This window comes from Calonectris borealis, chromosome 2 (genome assembly GCF_964195595.1).
Source record: "Calonectris borealis chromosome 2, bCalBor7.hap1.2, whole genome shotgun sequence".
NCBI lineage: Eukaryota > Metazoa > Chordata > Aves > Procellariiformes > Procellariidae > Calonectris > Calonectris borealis.
In genome coordinates, this window is record NC_134313.1 from 142,524,719 (window position 1) to 142,542,447 (window position 17,729).

Genomic DNA, 17,729 nt, shown 5'->3' on the forward strand with positions numbered 1-17,729 from the left:
AGTTTTCATATGCAGTAAGAGTATTGCCTATAATTTCTCATTTGCTTTTCACTCATGTGTCTCAGAAGAATGAGTAAAAACAACTTCAACAACAATAAAAATAATTGTGGCAACTCAAAAAGCAAGTTTGCAAAGAAAAAAATCCTTTTGTGTGGTTTAGTCAGTCAGACTGAGAGTGTAATTTGGGGTTATTTAAGGCACTGCCTTAAAGGAAGAGAGCATTTGCAAACACCTTGACTTTGGATTTGCCACGGGCAGTCTCTTGCGCTGTGGAGAAATTACCCATGTGGGGAATCACCCATGAAGACAGAAACAGGGAAAGTTCCTCAGCTGCCTGTGCAGAAGGCAGCCCTAATGTGTGGATAGATAAGGTAATGATGACTTCTTTTCTGTGGTTGATGAAAAAGGTCAGTGCATGTCTGATAGCGGCCTTTTTTCTTCTGGTTTTCCCCTTACTCAGTTCAATTCCTTGTTGGACCTTCTTAGTGGAGATAATGCATACAATTATCGGTCATACAAGTTTAGCTATGTCAGTTAGAAGGCTTTTTTTTTTCTTTAGTCAAGTAGTTAAATCAATACAAAAGCAGTTGTGGGGCAGCTGCATCAGATAAGGATGGTTATGTTAATGTTACAATATCAGCCATTTACCCTAATTTTACACACTAACTAGCTTTAGGCTAATGAATATTGTATTTTAAGTGCAGCAGTATAGTTAGAGGTACACTTTTGTGTGTGTTTCAGAATGAAGTCTTTATCCTGTGTTTCCTGTCATGTATCATTGTAAATATTTTTAGTTTCTCTTCGCATTTAATTTTTTTAAAAACCAGCAAAACAAGCCATGTTTGCAAAGGAATATGAGCACTGCTAGAGGCTTGTTCAAACAACTACAAAAAAGAATATAGTGACATCATTTTTTCAGTGTTCTATTGGGAGTTTTGGGGTTTTTTTCACGGACATCTATAAGGTTAGGGGCAGCATGTGCAGACAAAAAAAGGATTTTGACTGTGAAAATGGGCAGTGAAAACAGAGAAACAGGAAAAGAAGTAATAGCAGATTAAGTCCACATTATTCTAGTAATCTAGCAGAGATACCACATGAGTAATATCTCGATAAGCAAGACTGGTTTCAAGATAACCTTTATTGCAAACAAGAGTAGAACTTACTGGTGCTTACTCGAGGCAGCCTGAGCATAAGCACCACCCTATCCTCCCCAGCCACGGGTGCATCAACCCTGCAGGAAGATCAGAAAGACTGCTGAGACAAGAAATGTGTCACTCCTCTGATGTCTGGTGGTAGTATACACTACAGCAAGACCTAACTGCTCTTCAGATGTAAAGCTATATGTTGTACTTTCTCCCTCAGTAAAAATGGGACTACTGCAGTGGGATACACAGATGAAGTAGAGCTTTGCTCCGAGATGTTTTGCCGCAAAGCCTTTGTTCCATTATAGTAAATGTCATGTGTGGTTAGGTACAGTGTTGGCGGTATGCGTTAGCAGATCTATTACTAATGATGCTCTCTTTGCATCTCCCGCTGTAAACCTTTCAAGTTCATGCAGGGGCCTTCTGAAAGCAGCTTTGAGATGGTGATGCCCTGTAGAGATCAGAGTTCTTAAGTGCCTTTGAAAATAGCAAGTGTCTTTCCCCTACAGAAGGATTTACCCCTCTGCCTCACCTGCTGAATAGGTGGGGGGAATTGTAGGTGCTTGGACAACGTTAACATTCTTTGCTGTTTATCTGAAGATGGGAAAGCAGCCTGAAAATTCATGAGAACAAATTGTTTTCTGTGGTGTTTTATTTGTAGTCTAGTGGGAACATAAGGAGAATTGACACGTTTGAAATGTTTCTATTTCTAATTTTTGGGCCCTGTCGGGGAGTACAGAGCTATATAAAAATGTGAATTAGAAAGGAGCTGAATCTCAGAGCGGACTTCAGCAATGAATAAAATCCTTACGTTATGTGTTGGTTTATTTGTTTCTTAGTACGTAGGTGTGTATGCTGACTCATCAGCCTATTTTAAAACACAGTTTTGCACTTCTTTTCCCCTCCTCTGACTCAACTTCAGCCATTTCATTATAAATTATTACATCTATTAAAAAGGAACTTTCCCGAGAAGGCCATTCCATTTAAATAAAATGGCCCGCTGCAACCACTTTGCTACTATCAATCTTTTATCCCAACCCAGAAGGGTTAAAAACATCTTTGCAAGTTGTATTCAACTCGCAGAGCTCAGCTGATCTATCTGAACTTTGGAAAACTGAAGTTGCTTCTGTGCTTTACCACAAGTTTGAAACGAGCATAATTAAGATAAACTGATCTGGGTTTCACTAACGTAACATTATCAACGTTGTTAACCACCATTTTTGTCCTCTGCATACTCCCACAGTGGAGCTCTAAATGTTTCCAAGTAAAATAACACTTGGGGTTCCTTGACGGTTCTTTCACTCCCCAAATATTTTGTAAGCTAAAGAAAAGGATTACGTTTCTGGTTACAATCTTCATGTATTTTATATAACTATTTAACATTTCTAAAATAGGAAAAATGTTTTTTAAGGAGTAATGGCTTGAATGATCTAAAAGCTTCTTCAGTTGCAGTTCTGGTGCTAGAAAAACTAGCAAGGGGAATCAGAAGGAAAGTGACTCCAGTTATTTCTCAGCAGTCTAAGAGAGGGAAAAAAACGTTACTACAGCATTGAACAGTGTAGAAATCTCACTCTATGTAGAGTAACCTATTCTCATGGGGAAATACCCCAGTAAGTCAAGCATTGGTCAGAAGGTCATAAATGTAATCTTAAGTATGTTCTCACAAAATTCTAGAATAATCCCCAACTCTTATTTATTTTCAATTTATACCAATCTGATTTTTTTTGACAGTTTTATATAATGCTTCAAAAAGCAACATAAAAGTAGTCTTCTCCAATGTTTTAAATATTAGACTATGTAATGATTTTAGTGTGGTGTTTAATAGATTTTTAAGCACACTTACTATTTTTAATGAGAAATGAGTCTTAACAGCAGTAAAGTTATCTAAGATAACAAAGGAATTACTTGTTGCATAAGTACAAACCCAGATGTCCAAGAGAATTGGGTCTAAAAGAGAAAACAACAAATATTCACACAAAAATATTCCATCTCACTCAACCTACAAAACCTAGATTGGATGTTTTAAAAAGGTTCCTTCTTTTCTTTCTTTGTCCAAAAATTATTTATCTTGACTCTCTTGTTCTGAAACAGCTTCAAAAGATCAGTTTGTGAGGTCCTTGGAGTCAGAACCTGGTGATAAGGATGACATGGTATTACTGAATGAGATCCTCAACGCTTCCTCCCTGGACGAGGGGGAATTCAGCAAAGAGTGGACAGCTGTTTTTGGACAAGTTGCACTTGCTGATCTCACCACGAACTCTTCAGCTGGAGATACGGAGAACACTTCATCTGTGGCACCAACACCATCAGGCTTCTTGCCCTCACAGCTGTTAGACCAAAACATGAATGACTTGCAGTCATCTTTACATGGTGAGAGCTCATCTTGTTCTGTTAGCGTTTTGGGTTTAGGTTTTAGAGTATGGTTTTCTGCTATGTAGAAGTGTGGTGACAGCTTATGTTGTGCCATAGCTGCAGAAACCCTGAAGTTAAAGCGGAGTGTGGCCTGGAGAAAAACATGTGAGTGGCATATTTGGTTTTCTAGCCCTGCTTATTCAGTGTTTGTGAACAAAGTACCCTAAAACCTAAAGTCAAAATTACTGTCTTGAATATTTTCATTGAGCTTCCTGAAATGTTCTGTAGGCCTTTGAGACATTCTTTTTTTGTAACAGAAAATCTGTTCGAGTGGGTTTTACTGTTTAAATCACAACTGCAATATCTCTTAAGGGGCCAAAGAATTTTGTCTGGGAATACTATTTTTAAACAACTTAGTGAAAATCAATTGCATTCATTCATTTTCTTTTTTTTTGCAATGCATCCCGTACTGTTGCGTGTAGGGATATGGGTAAGGTAGAATAGGTTGTCTCATCCTAGCAACAATACAGGTGGATTCCTCCTGTAGGCAGGTTATCTACTGATGCAACTCTTTCTCTCCCCTTTCGTCTATGCAGTTCATTTTCTTGGGTTTTCCAAGCTGCTGCTGAGGGGCGAGGAAGGGAAAAGGGGAACTAGGGCGGAGCTTTCCTGCTGATGCTTTAGCCTTGAGGGAGGGAGGGAGGAAGGCAGGCTCCCAGCAACTAACCAGCCAACAGCAACTACCTTCATCCTCCCCACAGTCCGGCTAGATTTCTCCTAGGGCTTTGCAAGCTGGAGGAAGAGCTTGCCTTTTTGGGCTCTGTCCCAAGTAATTTAAATCTCATTTGGGGAAGAGTGATGTAGGAAAGACTAGCAGACTGATTCCATCTTGAAGACTACTTCTTGGAACCCATGTAACTGATACAATCATACATGATGTAAAATGACCTGTGGCATTTTGGCAAGAATAAGAAAGTCACATTTACCTTATAATTAATACAGTTACCACCACCACCCCTAAAGCAAGGTATTTGTGTTCATTGACTTTAACGCTTAGATGAAAACTGGGGGAGTGACATTTGCAATGATGCACAGTTTTAGATGTATTTTTATGATGAGGTACATGCCAATATGAGTATGATTGATAGAGTGAAGAGGGACTGGAAGAGTGTAGGTTTTGACCTCATAAGATCTGAGCTAAAAAGTCATAAGGTTTAGGCATTGCATTGTCAAATTAAACAGTTCGTGACCAGAAGCAGACATGGTACCTATTGAAAGGGGAAAAAGGAACAATGAGAAACACCTTTCTTGATACAGAAACATAAACGGATTTTAAGCAAATTCCTGAAAATAGCAACAGAAATGTTATGGGACTGATTTTTTTTTTCAGAGTTTTACATGTTTTTAAATGTAAAGATGTTTTTGAAGGAAAAATATTTTTGAGGTGTAAATGGCAAACAAGGCTGGGTATCCTTTCTGAGGTTGTTATCGCTCTCATTTGCACAAGACACTGGCATTGGCTGCACTGTTAGCACTTCAAAATCAGAACTCAGGTGCGTTGCATTCAAGGAACACTAGAAGTGGAAAATCTGTTTCAGTCAACATGGTATCCCAAAATCTTTTTAAATAAGAAAAAGAATAAATATGTATTGAAAGAATAAAATATCTTAATGTTTTCAAATGGATTTCCAAGGTTTTGGCAGAAGATCATGGTAATTGATCTACTGGCATTTGAAAAGTCACAGCTAATCAGCTGAATGATTGTATCTGATAATCAGCATGTTCCCAGCTGACTCTAGTTGCCCAGTAAAATGCATTATTTAAACTGACTTCATAGGCTGTTTTTCTTTTTAAGCTTTTTGTTTCTTATTTTTTAACAGAAGATGAAATTCTGTCCATTTTATATCTTGTGAAACCTCAGCTTTAATCTTAAACTGCATTTCATTTCACAGCACTTCTTTCATGATTTGACCTTGTCAATTAATTTGGAAACAGAGACTTTTTTTTAAACAAAATACTAACTGCAGCATAAACATATCTAAACATAGAAGTTGAAAATATTAGAACATATTAATTATGGATATTTTTACTGAGGACTTGTGATACATATCCTACACTTTTTTTCCCCCCCTAATTGGTAGGATTGCTTAATAATTATTCAGTCTGAGGTGCAACACTGGAGCCTCGATGTTGCATACTTCCTGTGTGAATTTGGCCTTAAGACCATAAAGATTCTTAAAACTCACATGCTTAACTTTAAGCACATTAACTTTTCTATTAACTTCAGTGGGATTACTTACTTATTTTACGTTAAGCACACTCATAAATCTTTGGGGCTTTGTTTTCTCTCTGCCTCAGATCTTAATCTGTAAAACAGGCACAATGCTATGCAGGTTATAAACTGTTACAGCCAGGAATTCCCAGCTCGGAGTTTTCTCTGGCTGTATTTATAGGCAGGATCTAGCACAATGGGACTTTGAATTGCTATGGGACTACCAGGTGCTGGTTTAAAATATATATAAATGTATATATGTATTAGAAACAAAGCATGCTCCCAACAAATCTTTTAGATTCCCCTCCAGATACAGCTTTGTAGTTTGGTCGCCTTTCCACTGTTTCACACAGAGCATTGGCTTTCTCTTTCATGATGTGTATGGCCTCATTTACTTACTTACTCATACCACTCAGGGCTCCTCTTTATCTTACCTAGATATATGTGCATATATTCTAGTTGGTAAGAAAACGTGCAGCTCGCCGTTTCCATTTCTAAATTTAATTGTGGTAATGTTTGTGAAGATGCTAGCTGAAAAGTAAGCTGTTTGGTTTCCTTGCTGTCGCCGCGATAATCTTTTGTCTAGTCATGTAATGAAGCCATCCTGTGAACAGGCAAACCAGAACAGGCTTAGGGCCAACAACTGCTTTCAAACTGATAGGCTGCAGTTTGTTTTTGAAAGGCAGAGTTTTCTCTGTAGCTCACTGTGAGTGGACACTAAAAACATAATTCATGAAAGTATTTAATAAAAATTCTGTGTCAGACTTATGTGGCTGTTACAGTAACTGTCAGGACACTGGGTACCAATATCTGACAGGGGTCTCAAAAGAGGAGAAAGTAAGGGGAGGAAGGACAAAGAGAGTAGAAAAGGATGTGAGAGCATGAACTTGTAGAAAAAAGAGACTGAATAAGGAAATGCTGGCTGTGTGCACAGAGGAATATCTTGTTTGTGATACTGCAGAATTAGATATACTAGATCTCTGAGATGGATGGATAATTAATCAGGCCACACTTAAAGGAGATATTACTGAAATTAGAAATACAACCTCCAGTCCTCTAAATACGATAAAGCATAAGAATTTAGATATCTTAAGCCAGGGACGAAAATGCTCCGTTTTTTCCTAATAAGTTTCCGTGGTACACCACCCCTAGTTCATTTTGCCAGCCTAGCTCATCTGGCTTCATTAACTGTATTTATTATTACTCTTTTGTGGCTATGGAATATGCATGTAAGAACAAAAAATTGTGAATACCCAGTTTCACTTTTTCCTGCATAGTTACTCTCTCCCTGCTGAGAAGATCCTTTCAAATGCAGAACAAAAAAAATAGTCCATTAAAACCTAGTTTTAAACTAACTCAAACTAGTGCATCTTGAATTTAATTCCTTAAAGTGTTTTGCAAGAAATTATTTTTTTCAGAATTAATCATTTCAAAATTAACTAAAAAATCTAGGGTCTCTAAATATGTTTTTTCTGGAATAGTTGATCAAATGAAAGTATTTGGAACTGTGAAAGTAAAGGAAGGTGGAAATAATGTTTAGTATGTGTAATATTTTCACCCAAATGTAAGTGGTATTCTTCTCCCTGCACCTGTGCTTGACTTAATACGTGTTCACAGACAGGCCAATACAGTAATCAACTGTGATTGGATAAAAGAAACAAGAAAAAAATCTTTTTTAGCCAGGTTAAAGGTTTGAAAAGACTACAGTTGCCTGAATCTGGACATGATGAAACTGATCCACAGATAGTCTCTTCTCAAGGATGTTGCTTGTCTGCAGCATCTGACTGCTGATTTCTTGTGTATGAGGAAAGATACGAACAGCCATAACCATAAACATAATATTCTGCTCCGTTGTCTGATGTGTGCACTGTGCTGCCAGACAATGGGGTGTTAGAGTTAACAAAGTAATTCTTCGCGCTAATGCTGCTGTATTATTGAATTTTAGGATGGGCAGCTAACAGTGTGAGCCCACCGTCTATACCACAGCCAGCACAGAAACCAAACAGCCTGAATGTGAATGCTAACAAGACGCCTGTGAAAGGTGAGACAGTCATGTATTTTTTCAGTTACTTTGCTTTTCCTTTTTAGCTATGACTCTTGTATCTTTCCAGTCTTCTCAGTTACTCTATCACAATAAAACCTATTTTTGTAGTAGTTACATGTCAAGAATCTTGTGCTCACTAATGAATTACTGTGTTTCAGCATTGATTATGTGTATGATGTGTGTGTGTGTGTGTGTATTTTTTTGGTAGGCTTCAGTGCTAGTAGTGTGTCAAAAGAGTAATTTACCGTATAATGAGGCAGCTGAAACTTCTTTTGCTACTTTAATTTTGAGTCACACAGAATAGTATCTGCATGCACTTTGTCTAAGCTAAACAGTGTTTTGAAGCTCTAGAAGGACATTGTGGCTAAAATACAGGCTACTGATAAGGCAGAAGAGCCCTAATTGCAAATTTTGTCGATAACATACATCATACCAGTAATCATCTGTTTGAAACTTAATTCACTTCTTGCAACTGAGCCAAGAGTGCATAGTCCTGCCATCTACAGAGACAAAGCCCCGCTGATTTTGACTAGAGTTTTCTGGATAAGTGAACCAGAAATATGTTGAATCCTTATTGCCAGTTTGTAGCCTATTCCGTGCGTTCACATTCAATCAGAAGCTACATCAAAGATGTTCAGTGCAGAAGAAAGGAGCAACGTGTATTCCTTCCCCAGCCTCCTATGATTAAAAGACTGACATTTTTCAGCTTAGCAGAAAAAAAGAGGGTTAAGGTGTTTTGGAAACTGTTTTGGAAATGAGTGTGATACCACAGCCACAGTATCTTCACCAGAAAAAGGAACAGCCTTCAGCTACTTTGAGATCTGTGTTTATGAAAGTGGCAGATACTCCAGCCTTGCAGACACTAAGATGAAAGTCATGCCAGGCGGAGCCTATTCTGTCCGTAAATTCCTTGTGTCACAAAGAATGCTTTCATGTGACATTCTCTCTCTGAGTAGAAAAGCACATCTTATTTCACTATCAATATAATACATGTTAAGCATAGGGTCACAAAAAACAAAGCAAATGGTGGTACACTTTCTTTATAGCAGCCAAAGTTGTCACCACTTTAACCTGAACATCTGCCCTGTTGGAATAAGAAAGGGTAGGAGACCTCTGTGAAATCTGTATGTCAGTATAGACACGTAGATGCAATAGTCCAGCTGCTGTTGGAACATATTTCTGGTTCACATTTTTTTATATCCCTCAAAAAATACACTCTAATACTAGAAGCTGTACTTGGGACTAGCTATCAAACATACCCCCTCTCCCCAGCCAATACCTTCCCATTAAAACTTCATTCCAGATGAGTAATGACCTTGTGTGGTCGTATACAGGGGGGACAGAACAGTCACATGAACTGGATTTAGGCAAAGGAATTTAGTCCTTAACTCTCCTTTAGTAAGTGAGGTTGAAAGTAAAATTTGCTTTCACTTTCCTTTTACTTTTTTGCAGGCCTGCAGGTGCACACACAAATAAAATACCTTTCATGGAAAAAGGTAGACAGAGCAAGATTGTTTCTATTTTTAGTTGAAGTATTCCTGTGGTTATCATGGCAGAAGCCATATAAAATACACAGGCAGACAGATGTAAAACATTCATTCTTACTAAGTTCCATATTCTTTTAAAGGTAGAGTTTTAAAATGCCATCTTGTCAGAAGTGCCCTTAGTAATAAATTGAACAATAGTATGGCGTTTGTTTGACCTCAGTCAAACATTCAGTCAGTTTTGTTTTAAAATAGCTGACAAGTCTGTACTTTTCTTTTTTCTTTTTTTTTTTTTTTGTTGTTGTTTTTTTCAGAACCTACAAAGAATCCTAAAGACTTGACTGCCTGGTTCAGTCTCTTTGCTGACCTTGACCCATTATCCAATCCTGATGCTGTTGGGAAAACGGATAAAGAACATGAATTGCTTAATGCATGAGTCAGCTGCCTATGGTAACTCACATTCTTCCATTCATCAACACTATTTTGGGGTTTAAAAAAAACTAAATGAAAATTAGTATGCTGTTGTGAAACTATAAAGTATGTGCCATGATAATTAAAGGGAATGAATCCCCTTTTATATAGGTACAGTTATTTGCTCTTGTTTTGTATAAAGAGTTCACATTATTTTCTACGTGGATTTACAAAAATGAGGTTAAGAATTAGGGCAGATTTCTTGCCAAATTAGATTATCTTCTGAAACACTGTCTTTGCCTGAGGTGATGCGGAGCTAACACTGGAGTGAAATACAAATTGCAAACCTATTTTTTTATAATGTTTCTTGAGTAAATTAAAAAAAAAATCATGTAACTGAGGAGGCTGCATGAGTCAAACATCTATCCTGTATATAATATATATATTACTGCTATGTTAAGATGTCAACTAAATTTGTTTTGTTAGTACTCACAGTGAAAAATCTGTGTTGGGACTAATTACTGAAGAAATACATTTGGGTCTGTGCAGCCATGGAAATTGTGCCCTTTCTGATTTAACTTATTAGGCAAACTGCACTACATAAACAGAAGTCATGCCCAGCAGGCTTCGTTTCTGAGGTTTTTCTCCACTGCACCAACAGAATTTGCACCTGTTTGCAGAAGTTTCTTGCAACTGATGCTTTATCATGCCTTCAAAACATTCATATTTCTGTTCGGAGTATTTTTCATCCAATTTATTTCTGAAGCATGTGTTATTTTGAGCTTGTTGTGACATTAACTCTTTAATAAAATGATTTTGACAAAAAAGACCTTTTATTCCCACTGGAATGCTGGTGTGCTGTTGAATTTATCTGAAGATAAAACATATGACCAGTTTTTAGGCAGTACCTAATAGCTCATATCATTACCTCATGCTGTTTCTGAATAGTAATCCAGTAGGACAGTAAGAAAATTTGAACTCACTCGGTGTCCCATTGCCTCCCTGCTCTCCTTTTACAGCAAAGGAAGGTAAAAAGAATGTGTCAGCAGCCACTTAAGATCGTGTAAGTTCTGCATATTTGCTCTATGTACTGTATAAGACCTGCTTTGCAATTTATTGTATTTGGCCTTTTTTAATTCAGTTAATTTTCCTTTTATGTTGGTGAAGTTTTTCACTACCAGTTAACTGTACACTCTGCTAGTTAATCTTTGCCTCATGGTCTATTAGATAACTAAGTACCTGAAAATAAGTATATAAATAGAGGAGTTAACCAAACTGGCCTCCTGCTCGAATGCAGCAGAACATCATTTGATGGCCACACTGAGCAGCATCAATGTGCATTTGATAGCTCCTAGCTAAAAAGCTATGTGCTCTCAGCAGATGGGGGGGTTGGACTGACTGGAGTTCATCTGACTGAATCCTCAGCAAGTTTTAAGTAACTCTCTCCAAAACTGTAGTGTTCAAAATCCCACCCCGTAGCCTGGAAGTCTCAAGGTACTTCAGTTTTTGCCAGAGTTTTTCAGATGTTTAGCAGTGTATTTTCGCGTATAATGGGAGAGGATGGTCTGGTCTTCTCTTTGCGTAGTACCCAGCTCACCCAGGTCCCCAGCGCTGAGGCTGGTAATTAAGTCATAGAAGCTGATGTGGATGCCTTAACTGTTTCTAAAGTTAAAACTTGATTCCTTCCACAGTATTTCCTACTGTTTTGTACTGGCGGCTCCTTGCTCAATAAGCCGTCTTTTCTGAGATGTGTATCTTTCTTGAGCATTAGGGGGGAGCCTGAACTCCTGACTTTGGACTGCAGTCTCTGGCAGTAAATAAGCCATCTACAAAGTGGATTAACTGAGAAATACCTAAGGTTTATGCTGAGGTGCGCTTACACTTATGAGTGCTAGTTTGCACTCATAACACAGGATGTTTGCCTGAAATCCTCTTCATCTCAAACTGTAATTATTTGCAATGCCAAAAACGTTAGGAGCTCAAGGGATAGACAGGCTGCTTTTCAGCCCAACTTGGTTACCACTGAAATCATTAAACAGATTCTTGCAACTTTAAGCAAGTCTGTGGTTGCTAAACTTGCTCTGGATTGTGTTTGTCTTGATAGTTGCTAAAACACTTGTGGACAATCCGCTCTAGCATTTTTAGTAGCTGAAGCAGTTAGGCTAAAAGCAAAGATGAGACTGTATTGACTTCAAAACAGCTAATTAACTGTTCTTTAAGACTCAGAAAAATGTTTGTGTTTGTTTTTTAGGTCACAGATTCTAGACTTCCAGGATTTAAAAAAAAAAAAACCAACTCCTGTTTTGATTGGGACAATTAATGGCATTGCACAAATTCAGCTAAAGATGTTCTGAATCCTCATCATGTTTTTAGGTAGAAAAAACATCTGAATGATCATCCCTTTTACACAGGAGATACCATGACTGCAGGATTTTTCCCCCCCACTCCCCCCAACTGCAATACCGATTAGTTCATATTATGCATTAATTTCTTGTAATATGTCATTTTTGAAATTAATATTAGCTTTGAATTCTTAGTCTTAAGCCTATGCAATTTTTTCACACTTTCCAAAGAAAAAAGGAGCCAGAGGTATTTAAAATATAATTAATTTTGCTTAAAGAAAAGCAATTGAAATCCCTATGTACAATGCATTATTATCATGAACATTTATTGAAGTTGAAAAGTAGAGCAAGAAAGCTAACATCCTGCAAATAGGCATTTTTCAGGCAAAAATCTCAATTACAGAGTTACAAACAATACTTCCCTACTACTAATGAAGCGTATGGCATGCACTTCTCGGCAGCCTGGGCTGCAGAGTAACTCCAAGCCCCAGTGCCATTGTGAGAGGATTTTCTGTGATGTGCGTACAGGCTCAGCAGCAGTTGGGACAACAGGGTAGTTCATCATCCTGGTAAAATTACAGACTGATTGTTCTACACACATAACGTTCATCTTGATTTAATATGCTTCATTCCAGTTGCATATTCTGGTTTAGTAGTGGATTGTTTTAAAATAAAAACAGCTGCAGAACCCCTATGGCAGATGAAAACAGTGGTAATTGATTAACTGTCTCTATCGGGAAGTTTATTAAAGTTGGTGTAATTGATTTTGGTGAGTCGAGGTTTCTACAAATCTAAGAACAGCTGCTTCAGGGGAATTGGAGTGTGCACCTTGGGAATTGAACAGCTCATGGAGAAAACTAACAAGTAACTTTTTAAAGTAACTTTTCTTGCCTTAAGTGATCAGAATTTACTTCCAAGGTAGTAGAATATGACTTACCTTGTTCCCTTCTGCTGTTCCCATGTCCAACATTGCATGGGCATGACATTGATGTACTTCGAAGCAGGACCACTTAGCCACAAGCAGCCACCTGCCTTCCCCCAACACCCTTTTTTAAATGGGTGCCCTTCAAACGTTAGGGGCTGCACATGCAGCAAATGGATGACTGTAGGTGGAGAAGCAGCACCAGCAGCAGCTTTGTTCCAAGTGGGAATGGCAGCAGGCCTACAAGCCCTGACCGCTCCAGAATCTGATCCTAGAAAGGCTCAGGAGAGCAGGAGGTTGACAGGAGGACACAGCACCCAGGTTTTGTGCGTCATGCTGAGTTTTCCTGGAGTCTCTGCCACTACCATTTACCATCTACCATCATGTCCCACTGCAGGTGCCAGGGGATACTGGATGAGCACCACTGAGGAATGAGTGGTGATTGTACTGTCCATGCTTGCTGCTGAGAGCATGTGGGGTGAAATAGCCCCAGGGCAAAGGAAGAAGACCTGGAAGGTCCTGTCTTCTCCCAGTGCGGTTCCCAAAGACGATTAACTCAGAGTGGCAGCAAGACATTGACATGGTAAAGGTGCAGCTGCCAGTGTTGGGTCCCTCCTCGCTTTTTCGAGCTCCCTTCCTCTTCTGCCCAGCATGCAGTTGCTGCTTCCTCCCACTCGGTCCAGTACCTACCTGCTTTCTCCTCCCTGGTAGAGAGGCACTGGGGCAGGCAGCATAGGGAGGCCCTGCCGTGCTGCGAGCTGGGCAGCCTGCGGCCGCTCTCGCTCACCTCATCAGTGAGGAGTAGTTGCAGGAGTTGGACTTCTGCCACAGTAAGCCATGGCCAGCCAGGGACCCAGCATACTTCTAGGTTTTTACCGCTATGGGTGTGTAAGTAACCTGAAGTTGAGCCCTCACTGCAACCTAGGCACGCTACCTCATCGAGCGTTTACTGTAAATCCCCTCTGGGTAGCCTACTTTTACAATTTCTGCTCTTTGTAAGTGTCTTATTTTTAAACAAGCCACCATATGGGAAGGGAGGAAGCAGAGCAACAACTAGGCTTGCCAACAGCCAAGCAGCAGAGGGTTTGCCTCAGCTGAGAAGCAGAAACGCTGAGACAGTCTAGCACCGCGTTGACAAAGTAGGTACAAACGAGCTGCTTCCCACTGTTGGGGCTGCCATCCTTGTTAGCATGTGTTAGCGCGCAGCCCGGCTGCGACGCCGCATAGCGAGCGGGCCCGATACCGCGCACGCGCACGCAGAGACTCTCCCGTGACAGTAAACAAGGGTGCCACGGCCACACAGGCCCTGCAGGTGCAGCAGGTTTTGCCTCGGGTAACCACCCGGCCTCCAGCTCCAAGGCAGACTGGCTTTGCAGTCAATCAGACCATTACCCAGATGTTCATTAACAGTGCTCTCCTAAGCATAAAATTGACTTTTCCCCTCATTGACTAATTAGAAACCAGTATAATCTTCCCTTTAAGTAACACAAGGTATTTGCCTGCACAGGAGCCCACCATGTCAGACTTGCTGGAGCAGGTCCAGAGAAGGGCCACAAAAATGGTCAGAGGGCTGGAACACCTCTGCTATGAAGAAAGGCTGAAAGCGTTGGGGTTGTTCAGCGTGGAAGAGAGAAGGCTCTGGGGACACCTTCTTGCAGCCTTTCAATATACAAAACGGGCGTATAAGAAAGACTGAGAGAGACTTTTTATCAGGCCCTGAGGGTAAACAGCAACAGTTTTGAACTGAAAGAGGGTAGGGGTTAGATTGGATGTAAGGAAGAAATTCTTTACGATGAGGGTGGTGAGACCCTGGAACAGGTTGCCCAGGGAATCTGCAGATGCCCCATCACCGGAAGTGTTCAAGGTCAGGTTAGATGGGGCTTTGAGCAACCTGATCTAGTGAAAGATGTCCATGGCAGGGGGGTTGGACTAGATGGTCTTTAAAGGTCCCTTGCGACCCAAACCAGTCTGTGAGTCTATGTTGAAGTGAGGAGGCTGCCGTTCGCCAGGGAGCAGTGTACAACTCATATCAACTGCATCAACGTTTGACTCTATTCTACCACAGCAAAAGCTCGATGTGCCCAATGTTGTAATTAATCCATAGTGGAAGGGTGTGAAGTTCAGCTGCTTTCAAAAAAATTACAAAATTTAAATTAAAAAGAGAGAAGCGTGCTGTAGCTTGGAGGTAAAGATCTGGCTCATTCTACCTGCCAGTTATTCACACTGATGCTTTTGGAATCTTTATGGGGTAATGAATACCAAAAAAAAGGAGGATAAAAAAAGGAGATATAAGGTATTTTAGAAGTGACTGCAGACCTACCTAAGCTGTTAAAGAAGTTACCACCAGCCTTCTCTTTAAACAAAAGTCTTTCATCTAGCCCAGAAACCTACTCTAGGGTGTTTCTTTTATTTTGTACTTCCATAGCTATTATGGCAGTAGGAAAGGCCCCGGGACAGGTGCTGGGAGCCATATACTTCATCAACAGGCTGGAGGGAGGGAAAAAGAAAATTAAAAGTGCTACACAATGAAATCATCCACCCTGTCTCCGCCTAGGTGGGTGGGTAACAGCTGGCAGCAGGAAAGAAGCATGCTGAATGTAACAAGAGCAGGATCTGACACGGGAAAAAACCAAACCCCTACTATTATTCCAAATGCAATCCTCAGAATAAACCCTTGACACATAAAATACAGAAATTAAAATCATGGGCTACTGAAGTAACTGCTTTGCTGTTACAGCTGCATATTTTCCTGGACTGTTCAGGCAGTCCCTGTGGTCTTCCATGATCATCTCTGCCTTGAACTTGAGTACCAGAGCTTCAGAACACCAAAGTCTGACAACAGAGAGCAACCCTCACTGTGGCAGGGCAATAGTTTGATGTGATTTTTAGAAGACAACAGAGATTCTGAAGAATGAGACAAGCCCTGGAGGGATCTTTCAGATCTACGGTTCATCTGGGTCTTGGGCCGATCTAACCTTTCTGCGAGGTTGTCCCTGGATTTGGTGACAACAGCCAGGGCTGCAAAGGAGCCAGAGGCCCAGGAGTGATTCAAGGCTTTTCTCCCAAAATGCCAGCCTATGCTGGTGAGTCACAGAAGCCTGCTGAGGGCTTGGGTCCGCGAGCATCCCAAACCCATCTAAATGTGGGCTGCCGCCCCATGGTGTCCTAGCAGGCCCTTTCCAGCTGAAAGAAGAGCCTGTAATGAAACTGAGCTGGCTGAAAACGTGGCCAAAAAAAAGGAAAGGGGGGAAAAAAAAATGTTTGAGGCAGCAGAGGCCACACAGGCACACGAGCCTGCGCAGCGGGGAGATGCCGGCAGCGGCAGCAGTGCTACCAGCGCCCTTGGGCAGGGCCTGTGGTCACCTCTACTTGTCACCAAACCGCAGCCAAGCTTACCTGCAAGATCTACACAGCTGTTACTGCGCTTCATGTAGGGAAATAATAATTACAAGAAGCCTTAATCGAACAGAATCTTCCTTTTGTTCACCCTTAACCCTCTCTCCCCCTCCCACACTGAGTACTTTGCAGCTTTTGCTTCCATTTTTAAGGGAAGTGATCTGGGTCTCCTTGGAGGTAGGAGAGCTCTGGGCTTCGCCGGCCTTTGCCACGTACATCAGTTATTATTGCTGTGCTTTGAAGGCTGGATGGACCTCAGAGAGCACAGGTCCATCTCACAGCTCGCAGTTTAAGCTGTGGGAACATTGCCAAAACAAAGTATAACGAGGAAAACGGGCATTCAGGAAAAACGCCTGCACTGACAGTGCTTCAAGCCCCTCCGCTTGCCCCCACCCATTTTAACAGCCCATCCTGTTAGCAAACATTAAATGCAATCGGAAAACACCAAAAATCCATAATGGGTCATTTTCCTAATTGAGATTTGCAGGAGTAGATTGAACTGTCTGTCCTGGGGTGGTTTTTAATGAACAGTACAGCTCGCCTGTAAGTGGTTTGGGTTCCCTCTCCGTTCCCCATAAACACGTGAAGTATCTAATGGAGGGGCTTAATTGAGGTTGAGGTACGTAATGTTGTTTTCTTTGATGGTTGTTATCCAAGTGAAAAAAGGAAAGTGTTTTAAGATACAGGAAAATGCTTTTATGGCCCCAAAATAAGTCTTCCTGTTGTGTAGCATCGCCAAAACAAAACATGTTCCTTTCTGCAGGGAGGACAGCCAAAATGAAGCAAATGCCTCTCTGCAGGGAAGGCTTAATCCAATGTATACACCTTCAGCATCAACAAAATCTCTATCGCGGTGTTCAAGTTTCTGCACCAGGGCACAGGGAAAAAAAAAACGCCTGACCGACGCCAGTATCAAGTAGCTTGGGGCCAGTCTTACCGTGACTCGTGGGCTCATGATGGTTCCTGTCCCCAGCTTGCTGCTGGAGCCTGAAACAACACGGTGATGCTGCCTGCTTTAAGTCCCACAGGCTACAGGAGACCAGGTCACATCCTCCTGGTTTGCAAGGAGAAGGAAGAAACCTCTCCTGGCCATCAGAGACAGCGGAAAGGAGGCTGCCACGCAGGAGGGGCAGGCAGAGCCAGCGCTTACCAGCTTGGGAAATAGAGACTCCCACGATGGCAAAGGCTGGGAGCTGGTGACTTCTGGCAGCAGGAGGACAGCTCCTGCTCCACCTGCAGATCTGCACCTACAGAACAGGCCAGTGCCCTGGTAGCAGGCAGGGGGCTGGGAGCTGTGTCCCACGAAGCCCCTGCACCGGCCAAGCCTGAGCCATGCAGCCGTACTAGGAGGCAGCAGCTACTGA

At 41.1% G+C, this 17,729-nt stretch overlaps 1 protein-coding gene across 6 annotated transcripts in view; it reads left to right on the plus strand.

Annotated features, from left to right (window-relative positions):
- The window catches only part of ICA1 (islet cell autoantigen 1), a 78,758-nt gene extending 66,019 nt beyond the window's left edge, over positions 1–12,739 (plus strand). For 5 of the 6 annotated variants that reach the window (XM_075143676.1, XM_075143679.1, XM_075143677.1 and 2 more), the window contains 3 exons: positions 3,234–3,512; positions 7,712–7,807; positions 9,609–10,534. In XM_075143676.1, the coding sequence (XP_074999777.1) occupies positions 3,234–3,512; positions 7,712–7,807; positions 9,609–9,730 (497 nt within the window). In that variant the 3' untranslated portion in view covers positions 9,731–10,534. Of the gene's footprint in view, positions 1–3,233; positions 3,513–7,711; positions 7,808–9,608; positions 10,535–10,724; positions 10,769–11,956 lie in introns of those variants that run through there. The other variant, XR_012672675.1, reaches the window with a different exon arrangement.
- The last annotated feature ends 4,990 nt before the right edge of the window (positions 12,740–17,729 follow it).